At 39.9% G+C, this 22,813-nt stretch overlaps 1 protein-coding gene across 1 annotated transcript; it reads left to right on the top strand.

The window, feature by feature from the left end:
* The first annotated feature begins 7,336 nt into the window (after nt 1-7,336).
* Nucleotides 7,337-22,808, top strand: LOC121299125 (sorting nexin-24-like). The gene is made up of 7 exons (XM_041226683.1): nt 7,337-7,708; nt 17,556-17,639; nt 19,088-19,192; nt 19,823-19,917; nt 20,224-20,256; nt 20,927-20,997; nt 22,307-22,808. Exons 1-7 carry the CDS (start codon nt 7,643-7,645, stop codon nt 22,435-22,437), a joined length of 585 nt encoding a protein of 194 aa, XP_041082617.1. The 5' UTR covers nt 7,337-7,642; the 3' UTR covers nt 22,438-22,808.
* The last annotated feature ends 5 nt before the right edge of the window (nt 22,809-22,813 follow it).

Below are 22,813 nucleotides of genomic sequence, written 5' to 3' on the forward strand. Positions count from 1 at the left end.
AGGAATACAGGATAAAAAAATCAAGTCGCCAAAATCAAGTGGGGGATGTTGGCCATACAAAGAAACAGTTATATGATTTTCTTTTTCTTAAATATTCAGCTTTGTCTGAACTGTTGATGTGTGAGCCAAACTGGTGTGGATTGCTTTGTGTTTCTACATTCTGATTGGATGAGATTCTCTGTTATTTAAGTTGTGCTGTTATAAGCGTGGTTCTTATACAACACCAAGAGCAACTTGGTTCTGGTATGAAATATCAGTTATCTTAACTAATGTATTCTCCTTGTTGTTTAGATCCACTTTGTATCATTTTGTGTTTGTCTTCACATTCTGAAATAACCCCTGTGACATCAGTAACGCTCTAATCTAACCTCCTTGACACGGATGTCATGTGTATCATACATTATTAAGTTACAGAAGACTGTCTGTCTGGGTTTTACACAAACAGGAACCAACCCTTAGGAACTGACCTATAATCCAAACCAAGATATCCCAATGAAATGTGTGCTGATAGCAGCAGTAAAAAATAAAACTTAAGGAATAAAGATGAATAAAGCTGCCAAATCTCTCATTGCCAGTAGCTTGCTTTTTCCCATATTTGGCGATTTTTCCCTGTGTTTTTTGTTACCAGCTAATTCATAAATACATTTTACGTTTCTTATCCATCAAGGTTATTGGCTGCTCTGCATTCTTAGTACAGTCTTCCTCAGTGATGAGTTACCCAAATAGCCTCCGTTAAATATGACTAATAACCAGGATAATGTATTTTTAGTGACTGTGCTTCAAGAATACTATCACGTAGTGACTGTTTTGTGTATGAGGGTTTGTTTACACTACTGGGGTAGATAATGGGTGCTCATAAAGACTTTTGTTTAAAATTACTTGAAAGTCCTATCGGTCTAATGCTTTAATCTAAAGCAGAAAGATAGCTGCTATCGGTCATTGATTGTATTATTATGCAAGCTGCACATGCGGCATTGATCAATGACTCTGCTACCTCTTCCCTCTTCTCCACCCTCACCTCCTCCCTTGACTCCTTCTGCCCCCTCACCTCACGACCGACCTGCCCCTCCCATCCCCAACCCTACGCTCTTTTCTGTGCTCCACTCAACAAGAACCGAACTGCGCTCTGCTGAAAAGAAATGGAAGAAAACCAAACTCCCTGCTTCCCTAGACCTCTACCTCTCCCTCCTCTCCTCATTCTCCTCTACTCTCTCCTCTGCTAAACGCTCCTATTTCCAATCTGTTATCCAATCCTCCACTAACAACCCCCAGAAACTATTCTCTACCTTCTCCTTCCTCCTTCCTCTCCCCTCATCCTCCCTCTTCTATCTCCTAGGACGACTTTGCCTCTTTCTTCTCCTCTAAAATCTCTGATATCCGCAATCTCCTTAACAAACTCCTTAACAAACTCTCCCTCCTACCCCCACCCCCTCCTGCTCCAACACCCTGTCTCCCCTACTAAATCAGCCTCCTTCTCCTCCTTCTCTCCCCTCTCAGACTCTGACCTCTCCACCCTCCTCCAGGGCCACAAATCCACCATGTGCGTCCTGGACCCCCTCCCCACTCACCTCTTTCAAGCTGCTGCTCCTGCTCTACTCCCTTTCATCTCATCCCTTCTCAACACCTCTCTCCTCTCTGGCCTCTTTCCCTCTGCGTTCAAACAAGCTTCCATCGCCCTTTCCTCAAAAAACCTAACCTTGACTTCACCTCCCTCCTCCCTCTCTAAAACCCTCGAGCAGGCAGTACAGCGCCAGCTCTCTGCTTTCCAGTCTAACCACTCTCTGCTCGACCCTCTCCAATCTGGTTTCCGCTCTGTTAACTCCACTGAAACTGCTCTCCTGTCTGTCACTAACTCACTAAACTCTGCAAGTGCGGCCTCTCTCTCCGTCCTAATTCTCCTTGATCTCTCTACTGCCTTTGACACTGTCGATCACTCTATTCTCCTATCCTCCCTCACTGACCTGCTCTGGCCTGGTTCTCCTCTTACCTCTCCAACCGCACTTTCCCGGTAACCTGGCGCAGTTCAACCTCCACACCTCATCCTCTCTCAACAGGAGTCGCCCAAGGATCAATTTTGTGTACTTTCCTGTTCTCCTTCTACACCTGTTCCCTGGGCCCCCTCATTGCATCCTATGGTTTCTCATACCATTTCTATGCTGATGATGCACAGATCTTCTTCTGCCCTCTGACCGCACCATCCTCTTCCATATGTTTACCTGTCTGTCTGCTACCTCCTCGATGCATTTGCATCACCTCAAACTCAACCTCTCTAAATCTGATCTTCTCATCCTCATCTTCCCCCTCCTCTGATCTCTTTATCTCCATTCCTCTGGAATCTACCATGCTCTCTCCCTCCTCCTCAGCCAACAACCTCGGAGTAACCCTGGACCCCTGCCTCTCCTACTACCAGCACATTTCCACCATAGCATGCACCTGTCATTTCTTCCTGAGCAACATACGAAGATTCCTACCCTTCCTCACCAACTGCTCTACACAACTCCTCATCCAGGCCCTCGTACTCTCCCACCTAGACTAGTGCAACTCCCTCCTGGTCAGCCTCCCTGCGTCTGCCACCCATCAGCTCCAGCTCACCCAGATCTCCACTGCTCACCTGATGTTCTCTCTGCCTCGCTTCTCCCATGCTACTCCACTGCTCCGTTCACTCCACTGGCTCCCAATCACCGCTCGCATCCAGTTCAAGGCTCTTGTACTTGCTTACCAATGCCTTGACCTGACTGCACCCAGCTACCTCCAGACCCTCATCTCTCCCTACACCCCCACCCAACCTAGCAGTAGAAGATACCTCCGCTATGCTCCCTGACTCCAGAGCCTGCTCCTTCTCCATCGCCCTGCAGTGGTGGAGCGACCACCTTCCAGCACCTCCTCAAAACACAACTCTTCAAACAACACCGGTAAAACTCTGGACAATATAGCACTCTGCCTTTAATGCACTTTAATTTGCACTTATCTGCTTCCCTATTTTACTGTATTTAATCCTGCATGTAACCCAATCTGTAGTATTTTGTATTATACTGCATGCGTATCTAACCCTGATGTAACTATCAACACTGTACTTGAACTGCCCTGATAACAAATTGTACTGTGTTTTGTATTTGCTCTTATTAGGACTGAAGTCATTGTATTTTGTATCTTGCTCTTGTACCGGTACTGTAATTCTTTTTTTTTTTTTTTTTTTTTAATACATTTTGTGGTTTTTTATTGTTTTTTTGTTTTTTTGTTGATAATAATAATAATAATAATATAATAATAATAATAATAATAATAATAATAATAAGTAAATATTTTCAAGCCTTAGTTTATTTTAAATGTAGACGTTCTATAGCAAAGAAAAACTAAATGACAAATATCTCAAAAAGACTTCCAGTCGAAATGCTTGTCATTGAATTTTAGTTTCTTTCAGTATTTCTTTACTAGGCAGTATTGAGTGTTTTTAATAGTTATCGATGATGTTCTGTGGTATTCAACTTGACTCGGTGTAACACAGCTTCTGGCTTTATCTACTGCAAGAAGTGCAACCCAGCAATGACAGTTAGAAGGCATTTGCATGATAACAAATGGCAGATGAGCCTGCACCATCTGGTCTGCAGTGACAACAAGGCGCTAGCAGTCCCAGATACAGCCCCCGAGGGGGGATTCCTATTACAGGGGGCAGCTTTGAGGTCCCTGTTACACCCACTGCATCACGGTGCTGTAAAACAAAGGCGGCACTTTGAAACAAGAGCCCGTTCATGATGATTTCACTTTGGAGGAGCGTTTCAAATACATACAGAATGCAGACGACACAAAATTGAGAGGAGTGGAAAACACTGATACAGCAGCAAAGGTTATCCAAAATGACCTAGACAGCATTCAGAACTGGGCAGACTCAATGCAAATGACATTTAATAGAAAAAAGTGTAAGGTACTGCACGCAGGTAATAAAAATATGCATTATCAATACCATATGGGAGATACTGAAATTGAAGAAGGAATCTATGAAAAAGACTTAAGAGTTTATGTTGACTCCGAAATGTCTTCATCTAGACAATGTGGGGAAGCTATAAAAAAAAATGTCAACAGGGTGCTTGGATATATAATGAAAAGTGTTGAATTTAAATAGGACATAATGTTAAAACTTTACAATGCATTAGTAAGACTTCATCTAGAATATTGTATTCAGTTCTGGTCACCTCACTACAAAATGGATATTGTTGCTCTAGAAAGAAGAGCAACCAGATTTATTCCGGGATTAAAAGGCATGTCATATGCAAACAGGCTAAAAGAATTCAATCTATTCAGTCTTGAACAAAGAAGACTACGCGGCGATCTGATTCAAGCATTCAAAATTCTAAAAGGTATTGACAATGTTGACCCAGGGGACTTTTTCGACATGAAAAAAGTAGAGATTAGATAAAGGGTCATTCAGAACAGAAAATAGGAGGCACTTTTTTACAGAGAGAATCATGGGAATCTGGAACCAACTCCCCAGTAATGTTGTTGAAGCCGACACCCTGGGATCCTTCAAGAAGCTGCTTGATGAGATTCTGGGATCAATAAGCACTAACAACCAAACGAGCAAGATGGGCGAAATGGCCTCCTCTCGTTTGTAAACTTTCTTATGTTCTTATGTTCTTAATGTGCTGTGACTGGATGTTGACTTTAAAGTAGCACCCATTTAAAAACAAAAATACAATTCTGAGTATAACAGGTCCTTTAGAATACATCTTGTCAACTAGACAAATGTTTTGACCACCACCAGTTTGATAATTGTATTACAGATAAATGTTTTAGGCTTTTGAAATATTATAATGACAGCAGTTTTAAGTAGCCTAATGTGTTCCAGTGCAAAAGAATAGTGACAAACACACATTTTAAAGGACACTAAACCCAAACAAAATGAATCAATTTAGAATTGCAGTTGACAGTACTTGTTAAATAATTAATGCTTTATTAATTGATTCATCAATAGTGTACATGAGCCTAATCAAGTTTAGACACACAGATTGATTATAAAACAATTGATAGTGGTCGAACTGCCTGCTCCTTCCGTCCCGCAGGGCTATCCCCCTATATTGAGATTATTGACTACCCACAATAGCTAAGGTTTCCATCCATTCTTTCAATCCAGCTCCTATTAGCAAGAGCCAAATTGGTTGTCAAACTTGGCACAAATTATTTTTTATCCTTGTCAATAAATCATTTTTTGTCCTATATAGGGTGCATGTATTTTGGTTATTTGCTTTTATTTTATACTCAGTTTGGGGTACGCAGATATTTCTAACTCCTATGGCTGAGCGGCAATCAGACCATGTGATCTGCAGTAAAGGTACAAGGTGTTTTAAATACTGACATATTCTGATTTAACATAAAGAAACCACTGACGAAACATCAGGTTGTCAGCACAATAAAGGTGGGGCCAGTAATCATGTTAATAAAGCCAGTAAGAAGTATGAAAAGGGCTTGGTTATACACATGAAGAATCTGCTAGATCGGTGAGATTAGGTTGGAAAAATTAAAACCCTGAAATGGAAAGTTCTTTTAACAGCTGCTCTTTAGTGGAGTTTTCTTTCTAGTTGGTGCTGAGGTCATAACTCGGAAACAAGCACACACTGTGCTTTTTGTTAAATGCAAACCTGATGGAAAGATTTTCCAAAGCTGTAAAAATTACGTTTCTTTTAAATGAAAGAAAGTGCTGTGGGTGGCAGCCATTGGTACACTATGCTGCAAAGTAAGAAATGAAATGACTAATGACAACCGTTCACATGGGTTTGGAAAAAGACAAAGCTTGATTTATTATCTTTGATGGGGAAAACAAACTCAGCTTGGCATTTTATATGTAACGTGTGTTTTTACTAATTCTCCACTAAAATACATCATTTCCTTTGACAAATTACTCAACTGCTTTTCTTAAGAAAATATTAGACGTGTTTAAAAGCAAGTTGCCTCCTTTGTAAGGCAGCTGTAAAATAAATAAATAAATAAAGCGATCCTAATCGGTCTAAAAGGTATTGATGTGTTTGTGTGGTGTATCTGTATCATTTGAGACTCATATTAGGGAAAGTACTAAAGTATCTTTTTACCATTTGAGAAATATAGCCAAACTAATTATTTCGGTATCTGATGCCGAGAGACTAATGCATGCCTTTGTTTCATCTAGAATTGATTATTGCAATACACTTTTTTCTGGTGTCCCTAAACGTGTGGTATTCCGCTTGTAGCTTGTTGAGAATACTGCTGCTAGAATTCTGATTGAAACCAGGAAAAGTGAACATATTACCCCTGTTTTGGCCTCTTTACATTGGCTCCCTGTGCAGTATAGAATTGATTTTAAGATTTTGCTGTTAACTTACAAGGCCTGAATGGATTAGCACCTGGTTATTTGCAGGAGTGACTGACCCTGTATGTTCCAAACCGCACTCTGAGATCACAGGATGCTGGGCTGCTGGTTATTCCTAGGGTCATCAAAAGCAACACGAGAGGTAGGGCTTTTTCTTGTTACGCTCCTATTGAAAATTATGGAATGCTCTGACTATCAGGGAAGCTAGGACCGTTGCAGATTTCAAGAGTAAAAACGCACTTTTATAAAATGGCTTTCTTATCTTAGTGGGTTTTAATGTAACTTTAAAATTGCTGCTTTTGTATTACGTGTATACTGTTTAAATTTGTATTTAAATGAGCTGAGTGTGGCAATCGTATGACACTGTACATATATTAAATGAGCTGAGTGTGGCAATCGTATGTGTGACATGTTAATAATATATATATATATATATATATATTCCTATATATGCACTGTATATGCTATGCGATACTTTTGTATAAAAAAGCGCTATTTAAATGTATGCACTGTACAGTGCTTTGCGATACTTTTGTATAAAAAGCGCTATATAAATACATAACCTCCAGGTCTTCACCTCCAGGGTTAATTTGGTATCCAAACAGAATCTATCGCATTGTTCTGTAATATTTAAAACCTGCCCTACCTGTTGCAACTTGCAAGTCTGTTTCAGTTATAATGGACACATTTTCTAGAGGGTCTTTTGTCCGGTGTATCCTAATTCACCTAAGTCTGATGTTTCACCTTGTATGACCTTTTATTTCATGGGATAAAGGTATTAGAACGCCATTTGAAACATGAAACTCCATTCGCTTCACTTAGGAGAGGTGTCAAGCGGGATCCTACCTGCTGTTTGGGGAGTATATCTACGGTGTTGCAGCAGGATAAATGTCAATTCAATGTGAAAATACATTTCTTGTGTTTGAATCGCTCGTTCTATGTGTGCGTATGCCTGTGCTTAGTTTTGTTAAGAGGTGGAGCTTGGGGTGGGTGTTGAGAACTCGATCCACCCCGTCAGAAGAGAGCAACACGAGCTTGTGCTGTTAGTAGTGAATGGGTCAGTGCGCTTCGCATGCTATCTGGTCTCCAGCATTACTGAACTGTTCAGAAGAGGCAAGGATCGTGGTGGAGAGGTACTGACACACGGGCGAGCGGGGCTGTGAAATAAAATACCGGGGAAGAACCAAGTTAATTGTTAAACACAGTCTGGATTGATCTTCACCGAATCTGCGCCCCCACCAGACTCTCCGCTGGCTTTCTCATTATTGGCAGATCGATTGGATCAGCTGTCTGTTAAACCCCGCAATGATCGAGGTTTATATCCCGTCGCTGGAGAACAGAGCTGTAGACGACTCTGGCAAAACGCGTACCGTAAGTGCAATGTACCATGAATAATACTGATTGCATTGAATAATTGTCATGAATAATACTGCTTACTGAACAAAACTGGTCATTCTGCCGGGTGTGCAGCGTATCTTATATCTTTAGTTTATATATAATATATATATAAACGTATTTATTTTAACTTATTTAGTTTAGAATGCGATTTTATTTTTTTTCAATTAATACTTTATTTGTTTCTGTAAATAACACGAACTAACTTTCCTGTAGCGGTTCCAAATTAAAATCGTAAAATTCACCTTGAAACAGTTACCAGTATGGTTAATGATACTTTTAATTGTCTTATCTTTTCTACTTTCCCGTTTCGTTTTTAAATAACATCACTCAAAGGTTTTTCCTTGCAAACGTCTAAGCAACCAACACACCGCAATTGACGGAACTCAACACGACAGAAAACGCCCTGAAGCAAGTGTTTTGTTTATTTAATTGGAATTATGTTATATTTCATATTGTTATCCCGATACAGTACCACCGATGCTAGCATATACAGCAAATTACAACAACGGGATAAGTCGTCCTTTGCGCTTTACGCGTTTCATGAAAAAGTAATTCACTTAACCGTATATTTAATATTGGGTTCACATTTATTTCTTATGAAACTCGGTATTGCATGCTTTCATAGTTTCGTGTACTAAGTGCTGTATTTTACCAGAAAACAGGCGTTGATTGTCCAGTTTGTTTACGTATGCCAAGTCTTGTTTTAGCTGTTGTAAAACCAGTGATCCAGCGCCTCCTCTCCTGCTGTTGCTTGTAGCAGTAGAAAGTTCTACATTGCGTAAGTCGTGGTTTCGCTAAGGAAGATGGTTTTGTTTAACTGATCTCATTTTACAGGAACAACTAGAGACTTACTCGAAATTGTCATTTTTATCAGTAAGAAAAAAAATACCAATTCAAATTCAATAACAAATAAAAACAGCTACTTCAATTAAACGTCTGAGTTGTTTCATTGTGGTGTGCTCGTTTTAGTGGCTAATAATGATTTGGAGGTCGCACAATTCTTTTTAAATTCATTTTTTGTTCTCTGTGAATTAAATTAAGCAAACAGATTTCATGGAAAATGACATTTTCAAGTTGTGCTGTATACTTCAAATCCTTCTTTTTCTCTTGTCAGAAACCAAGCTCAGCTGCTCACACTAAACAAAGTGAAAAGAACGAGACTGGACTCCTCTAGTTAAAGAAAAGGCTCCCTGCAGCCTTTCAATTTGGAGACATTCAGAAACAGTCCTTGTAAAAGTTACAATCAGGAGCTTATTGTTGAGCTTAAGGTCCAGCCCAGGCTGTTGCTGCAATATACCAGTGAGAAGGTATAATGTAAGTTAAAACTTAAAATCAGAAACCCACTTCAAATTGATTAGACAGGTGCGTTGTGAGATTTCTATTTCGGGCAACGCCACTGCAGTAATGTGCTGAACAGCATTCCAGGAAGGCTCTGTATTTCAGTGTGGCATCAGAGGAGTTGTTTTGTTCCACAGCGGAAGTATTTCAAAGCATTCCCACATCGGAAACTGTAGGAACAGAGACTGCCTTGTAACTGAGATGGTCCTTTTGTAAGACTTGCTCACAGAATCTCAACGCTGCATCTTTGTGCGTTTTGAGATTTATCCTTTCCCACCTGCACCACTAACAGAATGAATCCTTCTTTTTGCAGTGAAAATGCATTCTATATTAAGTTGTGAAGTTGATGATCTGTTTGTATTGTTTGCATGGTTTTGGCCTCTAAAGCATTTGGGAAGATTCAACTACATTTTTTAATGAATAGAATTTGCCTGATGTTCAAACAGGGGAAGGATAAAACTCTCCTCTCCATAGTACCTAACAGTCATTCATTATTCTACAGCAAAGAACTGTCTCCAACCCACTGTCCAAAGTCTCCACTTTATTTCCAACTGCATCTTCTGGTCCTAGTTTCTGTGTTGCCCTTAAAGTATTGGCTCGTTGCAATCTTTATAGCTCGTCTCTTTTAAGCCCAGGAATTAGTCTGGTAACTGTGCTTTCAGTTAGGGCTCTTTTTTAAGAGTTTCACTTGGATAAATTAGCTTCATCTGTGTCAAAAAGTGAAAATAACATTTGTTTATGACCTACAAAAGAAAAAAAAGAATGTGCTTTTATTTCACCTTTTAATCTTCCCCAACAAGATTTTAAAATGGAATCCCTAGTATTGTTCCTGGTCTCCTATTTGTGGTGGTGCTCGTTTTACAACACGTCTGCTTCTGTAGCTGTAGACCACTGAAGAGAAACTAAGCAACAGCACAGGAAGTAGTGTGGTACCAGGAAGTAACAGCAATGTTTACTTATATAGTGTTGACTTTGAAATATCTGCATATTCGAAATTTTGAAGTATAGAAATACAAGCATAACGTCAACAGAGGGGATGGGTCCCTGATAATATACTAGTTTTAAAAAAAAACAAATTGATAACTATTTTTGTACATGTTTTGTACATGTGGAGAAAAAGCTTCTTAAGTCTAGCATAACGTTTCCATGTTTCATGTGTGAAGGAGCGGCATAAATTTTATAAATTCTTCACCAGGAAAATATGAGTTTGTACAGTGAACCCCTGTGGCAAAGTGGCCGCTGATTGTGAACAGGTGCAGTGGTGATGCGGTGCAGGAATAATCACAGACAGACTATTTTTAATCCGGTTTGGAAAAGGAGCCTTTTTATTTTGTAAATCCCATGTGTAAAGCACAGAGAACAAAAGACAGGGATTGCAGCCCAAATAATAAACACATGTTATCTGCCCCACAATAACACTAGCCACGGTCACCAGTCCGGGTGCGTGCAGTAGTGCTCGTGGTGAGTGATAACAATTATTTGTAGTGACTGTTGTGAAGTGTTGATCCATCTTTGTGCTGGCCCAAGGCAGTAGCTCCAGATACATGTTAGCATTATGGTGGTTTACAAACACAGACAATTGCTAACAGACACAATCAAACAAAACACTCACAAATATTCTTTATACACAGGTTTATTCAGCAGTGGTTACTGCGTCTCTCATGGTCCTTCAGGTTCAAGTTCACAAACCAAGCGAAGGAGTAGAATGAGATTCTACGGTCCCTTTTACGAACCCTTGGTAAATGAGTGCAGCTGTCTCTCCAATCTGCAGCTGCTACGTCGTTTCCCTTCCAGGTCAATAAGTTCTTGCAACGGAGTCTCACCTTCTTCCAGACTGATCGACTTCCCGACCCTGGGAAGAACTGTCAGGCCAGCACATCCAAAGGACCCTACTTTCACTGGTTAGCGCCCTCACAGGTCGGGAGTGAGATTTACTACCAAGGTTCATTATATTTCTGTCACAACCCCCCACAACTCCTGTTTGCTTCGAATTTCTGTAGCCGGGCTGCTTGTAAATGAAGCTGAAAGGGTTAACCTCTGTGTGTAGAAGAATGATGTGTGTTTAGGGATTATGAATGGGAATGTGTCTTGAGGAGAAGATGCCCAGTCTGTCTTTCCTTATGATGGATCAGCTTTGTTATTTCCACAAGCAGGGAAGGAACATTTGAAAACAGGAGATAGGAAGGGCTCCTGAAGCATCGCAGTAATCAAACGACACAGACACACACCTATGTAATTGAGTTACTTTGTTTTGTGTGCTCTGCCAAAATAAAATGCCATCAGGTATTTCTAATGTTTGCCTTTTATGAACATAAAGTTGGTTTTGGGTGTGGATCTTTTTCACTGCATTGCACTGTACATATTGAACTCTTTCAACACTGCAGACCTGTATACAAGCCCAGGAAAGAGAACTCCACTCAACACTTGCAGGCTGCTGTAGGAAAGAGCTCTCCACTCAACACTGCAGACTGCTCTAGGAAAGATAACATTACTCAAAACCGCACAGCACTCTAGAAGTATAGGAAAGAGAACTCCACTCAACACTGCAGACCAGTAAATTAATGAATGCACTTGTGACGAGGAACACCCCCGCCCCTCTGCATATGTATTATTATTATTATTATTATTATTATTATTATTATTTAAAACGTATTGTTTGTGTGTAAAATCACGCTGTTTTATTGTTTGACAGCCGGGGTGGAGTTAAAATGCCCCATCCAGATAAAATCGAGAGAATGCGTGGTTAACAGCGAGTGATTATTGACTAAGCATATGAGAAACCCCATGCCGAATGTGGCAGAGGGATAAACTAGGTAATTCGTAGCCACTTAATCCCTGTGCTGCAATATAAATACCCACAGCTTTGGCTCAACATGGTTGGGTGTTCAGAGGTGGAACGAGAGAGTGAGAGAGTAAGAACTGAAACTAAAAGAATATAACAATATATGTGCTGGCTTTACACCAGCGCGATACACTTTGATTTAGGGGCTCGCTTTGTTTTGTGTTTTGTCTGTTTGTTTTGCCAACGTGCCATTTACTTTTGTGTACTTGTGTTTTGCAAACTGTTTAGTTGGGCAGATCCACAAAAAAAAAAAAAAAAAAAAAGTGCAGCACAGTGCAATGCAGTGAAAAAGATCCACGCCCAAAACCAACTTTATATCCACAAAAGGTAAACATTAGAAATGCCCGATGGCAATTTATTTTTAGCGGAACATATTTAAACTCTGAGTCTCAGAGTCCATTGTCAGGAATTCTTAACTATCTTTACTGGGGATAAATCTGTTAAACCAGTATATCAAGCTCTTTTCCTGCCCAGCTGAAAACCAGCTTGAACCAGGGATGATGCTTTGTGATTCTTATGTTGGTGGAACTGAATAAACTCTTACATTCTTTGTTTAAAGCTGCAGAACCCACAATCCTGTGCAATCAGACTTGAAGTGACTAGCCCACCTACCTCAAAAGGAATTTGAAGCTGCTATGTCCTATAATATATTGCCAACAAATAGAATCAGTACCAGTGATTTGATATTCATCTATGGTTGTTTGAAAAAAAATAACTTACTTTTCATAAATCTAATGGTTTCACAGAAAAGGAGGCTGTGTGGACCCCTGTTCAAATCCCAGCTCAGCCACTGACTCACTGTGGGACCCTGAGCAAGTCACTTAACCTCCTTGTGCTCCGTCTTTCGGGTGAGATGTTGTTGTAAGTGACTCTGCAGCTGATGCATAGTTCACACACCCTAGCCTCGTATCTTGTAAAACGCTTTGTGATTGTGGTACACTATGAGAGGCGTTATATAAAGATTATTATTATTTACTGGTACTGTTAACTGCTAATAAGCATCCTGTGTCAAGAAATTCATTTTTTAAAGTCATACTGAAAGCACTCTTTTAATTGCTAGAAGTTTAGGGCTGACTATGCATGCAACTCAGAATACCAGACTCGCTCCCTCTCCAGTATAGACAGCCCTCGGCAAGGCTTTGGGGTGTTTGTCCACTGGGGAATTGATTTTTTTTCCCTTGTACACTTAATACTTAACCAGACCTAAAGTTATTGCTTAAATAAAGCAGTAGGATGCCATATATGTAAATACAGGTACTATACAACAAACATTGCGACACATGGCATATGTAGCACACACTTTTGTGTCCCTTACATGACTCATTAATGTGAAATGCAAATACCATCTCTGACATTAGTTCTGTATATAGGGTTATGCATTTTTAGTCAAAATGGGCAAGACAGTGACTAGAGTCGTTCTGTGCTTTAGATGTCCAACGTAATTTTGTGAAGGAATTAGAGGCAGGAATCCTTGAGGAGTGGTCATGTATCCCTTAAGGAAATCCCAAAGACCTCACCTACCCTACACCCTATTGACAGTGTTGTGGTGGGTGTATAGATTATATGTATAATTCCCTTGTGCTGTTTGCTTAAAGTTTCCATAGTTCAAACTACAGTGCTTTCTACTTTAACACAAAGCAGCAAAAGGCACACAAGCTTATTGCTCCCTAGAAACATACTTGCCAGTATAACACTGTACGAGTCCCACAGACATGCTCCTGCAGCAGTAAGTTTTAGAAATGCACCTGATTTTGAAGCGAGTGCAAAGCAGGGGCACTCATGTAAAGCTGATATTTTCATATTATGTAACACAAGCTTTAAATATGTAAACCAGGTTTTGAAATATAAACAGTCTACCTAGCTCTCGTTTGACTTGCTAATTTCATAATGATTTTTCTGCGAATCATGCAGGTGACTTTTGAAAATACAGTAGCGCTTCCTTTTTTAGAATTTTCTAAACTGTAAATCTAGTTTAATTTGGCACTTTATTACAACCCTGTATTGGCTACGACCATCCATCATTTGTCCTACTAACAGCCTTGATGTGGCTTAGACTCCACAAGGTGTTGGAAGGTGTCTTGAAGGATGCTAATCTATTGAGCCAGTATTATTTCAGGCAGTAGATCGTGATGATTGCATTGTTCAAGCCCATCCCATACATGTTACGTTGGATTGAGATCAGTGGATTGTGGTAGACAGATATGGAAGACACCTGAAGATCTATTACACCTGTAAATCTATTACCTACAATTGCTGCCATAATGGGCTCCTGTGACTTTTTGTTTTGTTTTCTGGGTGATTTTTAGTCTTAGTGCTCTGAGATACTGACTACATATTTGGCAAATTTAATCGTGGGTATGGTTCAGGAACAATCTAACTTTGCACCGGTACACTTTGAGTTGTTGTCTTAATATTTGGTACACAGCTGTATTGTACGTTTTTCTCATTAAACTTCCATTATCTGTGTTGTCCATTGAAAAATAACCATTTCAGTCTCCGAATAAATATTTGACCATAAATGACTCGCCACATATTGCCCTTGTTGATACATTGTTTGGTTCTCAAAACCTCCCTTTCTTCGTTTTGTGTTTAAAGATTAGCAGCAGCATTTCACCTTTATAAGACCTGTCACTTTAATTCACGAAATGGAAGATTAAATAACCCAGTGAAGTATGTTTAGCACGCTACAGCAAGAGCTAAAAATGACACAGATGAGTGTCTGGTCTGTGAGTCATGGCCATGGCTGTAACTAGCTGTGAGGACACCAAGGTCATGTCCTCGGTTGTTTTTTTGCATCATCAATGCTGATGCTCATGTAAAAATTCTGGTAAAGTGCAAAAGACTCCTTAGTTTTCTCTGTTGGTCTGCCATGTAACATAGATTTGGATGTTGAATAATAAATACCGCCAGCTATAGCTTAAAACCTAAGTTTGACCACGGCAGAATGGCAGCTCTGGTTACCATCTGGTCGTGGCTGTTGTTTCTGCCCCTTTGATGTTGCTAGCCCTGTGTGAAATGCTGAAGGGCATGTGCTGAAGGGTGAAACCCTGTGACTGCAGTGCTGTGAGAGTTATCTATCCTAGGAGCTTCACTCAAAATAAACAAGGTGACCCGACTTCCAGGAAGAGGACTGGATATTTTTATCATCACAAAACAAAAGGTTTAAATTCTGCATCTAAGTGACAAAGTGAACTTAACTCTAACACACTCAGGTGCTCCATATAACACTCTCCAACCAGGCAATGATTACTGGTAATTACAATTGAGAAACATTGAAAGAAATGTAATAAATTCAATGGCAGATGTTTTACAAGAAGTCTTTTTCAATGTCTTCTGTTGAAGGAAATCTCATAATCACAGAACGTATGTTTTGAGGCGTTTGCAGCCCTCAGATGAGCTATAAGCACAGTTAGGGGATCAGTGGTGTCTGTGAAATGGCTTAGAGTGGCTTCATCTGCTGTTGTGAGACCACAGTAGTAAAAGTATAAAACAATGATTTTATGATAAATCTGCTGTTGATGAATCATATGCTGTGACGAATAGTGCATTGAAAATGATAAGCCCTTGAGCAGTCCACTTGGAAATTATAAAGTTAGGACACCTAGCTCCAGGGTACTGAAATTCTCACACAGGAATGAAGACTTTCACCTTGACAGAATCTTCACAAGCACATGGAATGAGGTCCCTTTGATACAATATATTGCAGTTTTTGGGTGTTAGATTTGTTTTTGGTTTTTCCTCATCAGTTGTATTAATATTTATCAAAAGCTCTACGTTTTATACAAGTAAAACATATTGCAGTTTGCTGCTTCTTATTGCACAGTGAAATATTTTGGAGGCTATACAGAAAATGACTGCTTTTCATATATGACATTTACATTTGAATATATTTTGTAATTTATTGAGAAACTGTACATTTGCTTCTTGCATATATTTGGTACAATTTAAAATGCACTTTCAATTATACTGATCTGCCGTCCCATTTTATATTATTGCTGTCACATGATTGCTATGACTTCGAAGCTAGTTGTACCCTTACCCAGCCTTATTGCTTAAACACACAGCAGATGTCTCCAGGATACAGTCTTAGAGGTGTGTCAGGTAGAGATCACTCCCTGCCTCGAGTCATGTATTTACATTAGCTGGCAGGTATAACTGACTGTGTTGAGTGCTGACTTTTTGACTGCATCAATCTGCCCTGCAACACGATACCTTTACCAAGAGACAGATTTCTTTATTTGAGTGATGTATGTTTTCTGTTTGTTTATTTTTCTGTTTGTTTTAATAGGAATCCCTACTCCCTCATTGAGTTTTTAATAGAATTATGTACAATTCGCTATTATAAGAGAGAGACTTTTTCATTAAAGCTGCTTGTTCTACCATCATTTTAGAATAAAATATGATTGCAGGATAGCTGGTAACTACATTTTTCCAAAACCTTCTGTATATCAATAGTCAGATCTTGTTCGCTGTCCAGTTTGTGCATGTATCATATTTCTGTTGACTAAGTGAAGATGGGAAGGGAAGCTCTGATGGTTCCCAGTGCTGGTTTGAAAGGGTTTAGCCCCCTTGTTGGGGAGTTTGTCGGGCAGCAGAGATGTCAATGACTGTGTTTGTTTGCCACAGCTGCAGCAGGACCAGGTCTGACAGGGGCCCAGTTCAGAGCCCCAGCCAGCTTTGTGAAGACTCTTTGAACAGTTCCTGTGTGAGTCAATGGGCTCTTTGTGTTTGGAACTCTGTAACTGGAATACAGCTCCAAAGGGATGGAGGGGTTCCAGGACAATGGGAGCTGGTCACAGATTCAAACACATTCAGATTGTCTCCAACATGGTTCCTTCCTTCTAATATACTGGCATTATAAAGATACCACCTCAAGTATGACCACAGACTAGAAAAACTAAATGAATTTCTTTCTGTCTCTCGCCTTCCTTCTTTCTCTCTCCTTTCTTTTTCTCTCTCCTTTTCTTTTTTCTTTCTTTCACTGTCAGTTGTTCTAAACTGTGCCATGGTTTTGTGATGTGAATCCCTAGGAGTAAGTCTGAGAACACCAGAGTCCAGAGTGCTGGTTTCTGTTACTATTCTAGTATTGGAATTCTAAAGCTCATGTGTGTGACATTTGTGACACTGAACTCGAATCCCTTGGTGTTCACTGTTAGCCTTTTTACTTTAGCAGGAGGCTAACCTTACAATTTGTTTTCATTCCCCAAAAGCAGTCTTTAATGAAACAGTTTTTTTTTTCTATTTGTTTTTTTTTACTTGAAAATTGTGCAAGTGGTGATCTAGTACACTGTTCTATTACATTATAATACATGAAAAGGTTTATTTATCAAAACTTGGGTGTAAAATATTTGTTTATTGCAAGCAGGGTTTTAAGCTAATATTTTTATTTTTTTATTTATTTATTGCCATTTACAAAAAGCATTAAAATGTTTTTTTTTTTTTTTTTTTTTAGTTTTACATTGTTGTGTATAAACACACTGTAGAAAAAGTATATAATATAAATGTGTGAGACGCTTTGGTGCGTGATCAGGTATAGACTGTGCTATTTTCTCTTGTAGTATTTAAAATCAAACACTAGGGGGAGATAAAGGACCATTTCCACTGAAGGTACATTATTGATTTATCTCTTCTTTTTTGTAGGTATTCCGGGTGGAAGTCCTGTTCAATGGAAGAAAGCACTTTGTATCGAAACGTTACAGCGAATTCCACGCTCTTCATAAAAAGGTATGACTTGATACAATTATATTAATATGTAAAGCATCGTTTCTGCGTGAAGTCACGGATCTTTGCTGGGGATTCCACAGAGCAGTGTCTAAAGTAATTGGTCACGGTTATTTAAAAAAAAAATGTAAATAATAATAATAATAATAATAATAATAATAATAATAATAATAATAATAATTTGCACACAAAAAGCGTTGTGTGCTTGACTCATTCTCTTATCCCACATTGTACTGTGTAATTCCTGTAGCTTGCCTGACCGTGTCCCCTGCAGTTGTTAGAGATGGGGCCCAAACTGTTCTTTCCTGTGTCATTTGAGATATATAAACTTAATAAATGGTCTCTAGTTAAATCCTTGAATGATCTTGAGAACCAAAACTTCTGCAGTCCTGGTTCTGTCAGGCAGATGTCAGTATTGTGTTATTTATTTTGTTAACCGTGGTTCAAAGTAGTGGGTTGTGCTCACAAGGTCCGGTCTTGCATCATATTACACATCTACACTTGCTCCAGCTGAACAGATCTGCCATCATCCTCTGGAGATGCAGATAGCCAGTGTAGGCCCGTATGTCAAATTGTGATAAAACTTGGGTACAAATGTCAAGTTATTGAGCATATAAGGGAAAGCATGTCAGTCTGTCTATAGATATGGCACGCTATACCTGCTCAATCAATCACAGTGATTCTTTTGTACAGTTGTGGTATCAAAGTCAATTAAGAATAATACAAAATGTTTTCTTTTTTTAAATATATTTCCTGTTTTATACTGTAAAAATATAGATGTATTAGTATTTTTTAACAAGGTAGTCACAGAGGACCTAAAGTCAATTCAAAGAGTCTCAGCTTGAAAACGTTTGGGAAATGCAGATTTAGAAAACTGCTTCTCCCTGTCAAAATTATTAGACTCTGATTTCTTTAGGAAAGTTGGGGTTGAAAATCTGCAGTCTATACTTTTTTTACCCTTGTGAAACACCCCAATAATTAGCAAATAATACTTTGCACCTGCCAGCCGAGCTTCTACTGTCACCTATCAATCAGACTGTCAGATCTGTTGTCCAATTGTTTCCAAAAATGGCTTGCAACAGGAGATGCAGCTTTTGTGTATTTCAACCAGATACCACGCCAGGATTACTGTTTGCATAACAAATTAATGATGAGGCTACTTTACAAAAAACGGTGTGCTTTGTTATTGCAAGCATATAAAACAATTAAAAAAAAACTGTTGCAAATGTATTTTTGAAGAACTGCAGTGCAAGGGAGGTATCTAGCAACTTCCTGCTGAAAGTTTGATCTTCGTTGTGCAATTGTGGTTGAAGTTCAGACTGCAGCAGCTGCACATCCGCAGCCTTTACACTGTGAGCAGGACCATGGGAGACGCCAAGAGAAAGCTGGATACAGAAGCTCTGGAATGGACCAGAGACCGCTTTCAATTCCCTCTTCCATTCCTTCCACAGCTGAAAAAAATCCTCCACACCCCGGACTTCCCTTCAAAGAGGAACCCGAACTTGAGACAGAAGCCATCCCATCAGAGAAGGCAGGAGCTCGAGGACTATGTGCAGGTACTTGCGCCTTTAATAACAGGAGGGCTTGGTAGCCAGGGGTGGCTAAGGTGAAGGCAGTGAAAGATTTCATACTGCTGACCAGGCAGGAGAACACACCTTTGCTTAAAAAATGATCGCTATAAGCAATTTCAGCAGTTGGGTCCTTGTTAAAAATACACTGAGCAGACAGTTTTTACCCCTTATCTTCCAGTTAGTAATCACGAGACTTCATATCCTGTCTTCTGTACATCAGTTTGTCGGCTTTGTATATAGTATCTAGAGAACCTTTTACTCAAGTGCTTTAAGATGAAACTTGCTACAGGTCTTTTTGCCGAAAATTATTGAGCGCATTAGACTTTGGGGATGGGGAGTATGTGGAGCTCTGTGTGTGGATACAGTGGTGTAGGTCATCTCTTTTTTTAATGTTATTGATAGCTCTGATTTTCTATTGAAAGCCATGGCGTGTGTTGTGTGTGTGTGTTCATAGAATAATGTAAGAGTGACACGGTAATACTGGTGCACCAACAATTGCACTCAGTTACTGCCACCATTAACAGTAACAAGCTGTGTTGTAATAGCAAAGCTTTGTGAAGATGTTGGACACTTATTTGGCTGGGGTTCATTTTATTTTGTCTTCTGATCTTTTAGTATGTTCTACGGTTCAATAAAGAAGTTCCTAAGGAGATGCTGGATTTCCTGCATGTGAAACATTTCCATTCTGTGAATACAAGTTGTAGTCTCGAGTGAGTGTTTGGAGTCCCTTTCTCAATAGTAAAGTACCAGCAGTGTCTCAATATACCCGAGCACTGCTAATCGACCTGTTTTACAGCTAGATGTATCTGCAATGCTTGTCTAGAATACAGGTTTCTATCTGTGTGACCAGACCGCTGTACATTGAGCCAGGTTTGTTGTTTTCAAAATAAAGTAAAAGAAATAAAATGTTGTTCAACTGTTACTGAGGACAGCAATCTTAGTATTAATTACGTTGGGACACTCTGTACTGTTCAGGATACCCGTACACTAACAGTCGTCTATATTTCTATTTTCAGATCTCTCAACGACTCTCATTCAGAGGACTACAGGTAACCGAAACCTCTTTGTATTTTACGGTTTGCTAAACAAGTGTGAGAATCAATAGAAATTCATTTAAAACAGGGGTGCTGAACTGCACCCTCCCTCACTGCTTAAGAGAAAGAGTGCTCCCTCCAGTCCAGGGCAGGCTTGAGGCAAGGAGACTGAACTGCTCCCTCACCCCCTAAGAGAAAGATTGCTCCCTCCAGTCCAGGGCAGGCTTGAGGCAAGGAGACTGAACTGCTCCCTCACCCCCTAAGAGAAAGAGTGCTCCCTCCAGTCCAGGGCAGGCTTGAGGCAAGGAGACTGAACTGCTCCCTCACACCCTCAGAGAAAGAGTGCTCCCTCCAGTCCAGGGGAGGCTTGAGGCAACGAGACTGACCTGCCTCCACCACCCGCTAAGAGAAAGGGTGCTCCCTCCAGTCCAGGGCAGGCTTGAGGCCAGGAGACTGAACTGCTCCCTCACCCCCTAAGAGAAAGGGTGCTCTCTCCAGTCCAGGGCAGGCTTGAGGCAAGGAGACTGACCTGCTTTCTCACCCCCCTAAGAGAAAGGGTGCTCCCTCCAGTCCAGGGCAGACTTAAGGCATGGAGACTGAGCAGGTCACAGTACCAGACACTTCAAATAATGCCTTTTTTATCCTCATCACTGGCCTAATCGGAGTGTATTCTTTGTATTTCCAGCTGCAGACTACTGCACCAGCGCGGTGTTGTTGGATTCTCTAAAGATCCCTATGTGCTGGAGGAGAGCTCAGGTACAGACTGTTCCGATCAGTCAGTGGGGTGCAGGGGCTTCTGTTTAGGGATAGACTCCGATTATGCTTCAGATAACTTTGTAAACTGTGCAGTGGTTGCTTACTCAAGTGGAAACATGCCATATTAGTAATAAGGGAATTGGTGACCATAACTTGGGAGGTTTGCTGCCAAACCAGTCCATATGGTGCCAGGTGTAACGCCACACCTGCTTTGGGTGTTGTCTTTATTAAAGTAGCTTCAAATACCTTTTCAAAACAGTTTAAAACACGTTCACAAGTCTTAGTCAATTTCTGAGCAACGGCATTCAAAACTACAGAGAACGAATGCAAATATCATAAAAAAAGAGAAATAAAAAAAGTTAAGTCTTTTGAAGCTGCTTGCTTATTAAACTCAGTCCTGTATATGGATAACAGAACCAGACCTTCTCTGAGTTTGTCAGATCTGCTGGTGTTACCATTGTGACTGAACCATTAATAACAGGAAGATGCAGCTTTTTTATGATTCTATATGAACAACAACTGAATCAGTCACGCAAAGGACAGCCCATTTACACAAAAGTTTGTGTTACATAATGCATATTTATATTTTGGTCCAACCTCAATTATACAGTTTTGATATACAGACAAATAATAGTTGTATTATAATTAGTATACTATTGACTATTATATATTAAAAAAAGACTTTCAGATGACTGTGTAAAGTTTCACTGTTAAGTTTTTCGTTTTGTTTTGTTTTTTTTACTATGCTTTACTACTTTGGTACACTTAACTAAACCTTTGGAAGTTTCAATAGGAAAAGCCTGAAGCTTTGACCTCTCCCAATAGGACCTGGATTCAGTGCACAAAGGCAGACAGTGTTCATTCAGTGCCTCCCCTTTCCCCTGGGGCTTCGCTCTGCAGTACTAAAGAATGTACCAGAGTTTATTAATGGGTCTGTAGAGTCGATTGAGATCAGTCTGATGAATGCCACAGCAAGACCTGGCTACCGCTTACTCCTGGATCCAGAGGCACTATTAAATAAATAATTTTTTTTTTTTTTTTTTTTTTTCTTAATTTCTTTTTTTATTTTCTTAAATTATACACAGAAAGGACACTGCTGAGGGGATGGAACATGTTACCCAATCATGTTGTTGAAACACTGGGGTCCTTTAAGACCCAACTTGACAAAGTTTTAAGATCAATCAGCTACTATGAACAGGACAAGCACTGATGGACCGAATGTTCTCCTTGTTTGTACATTTTCTTCTGTTCCTGTATTATATGCACACACACACTCTGCAATACATTTTAAATCTTTTCTTCTCTGCAGATTTCCTTCCCAATGTGATTGTGGATGGCGTTCTCCAGGGCTTGTATCCCCGGGACATCAGAGTCAGTTTTACTGTGTGCACAAAAAGTTGGCCTCCAACTAAGACAAAGCCTGCAGCCACCCGGAGCTAACCCTGGTGGTCAGAGGCAGAGCTCTCACTGTGGGGTGGGGAGGGAGCCCTCATTACCGCTAAAGCTTCTGTTTTCTTGCTGCATCATTCCCACTGGAACATTTCACAAGAAATCAATTATTTTCCCCAAAAGGCCAGTATTGAAAAAACTAAAATTGTTTCGTTACCCACAACTGAGCCAACTAGGTGCCCGATATCAGAATTTTTGTGGATTTCAACAATTGTAGGTATCCCCTCCCCCCCCATCTTCAACTGTTTGGTAATGTTACTAACTTGGGAGGCTGGTATTGCAAAGTAAGGGGAGTGTTTTGTTATGTCTGGTATTTTTCAATGTGAACCTCCTCCTAGGTTAATAAAGGCCCTCTTTTCATATACTG

The sequence above is a fragment of the Polyodon spathula genome, chromosome 24 (assembly GCF_017654505.1).
Source record: "Polyodon spathula isolate WHYD16114869_AA chromosome 24, ASM1765450v1, whole genome shotgun sequence".
Classification (NCBI taxonomy): Eukaryota; Metazoa; Chordata; class Actinopteri; order Acipenseriformes; family Polyodontidae; genus Polyodon; species Polyodon spathula.

Coding starts and splice junctions, on each gene's coding strand:
- LOC121299125 (XM_041226683.1), top strand. CDS start 7,643: ATGATCGAGGTTTATATCCCGTCGCTGGAGAACAGAGCTGTAGACGAC. Junction 7,709..17,555: donor ACTCTGGCAAAACGCGTACC/GTAAGTGCAATG, acceptor TCTTTTTTGTAG/GTATTCCGGGTGGAAGTCCT. Junction 19,918..20,223: donor AATACAAGTTGTAGTCTCGA/GTGAGTGTTTGG, acceptor TTCTATTTTCAG/ATCTCTCAACGACTCTCATT.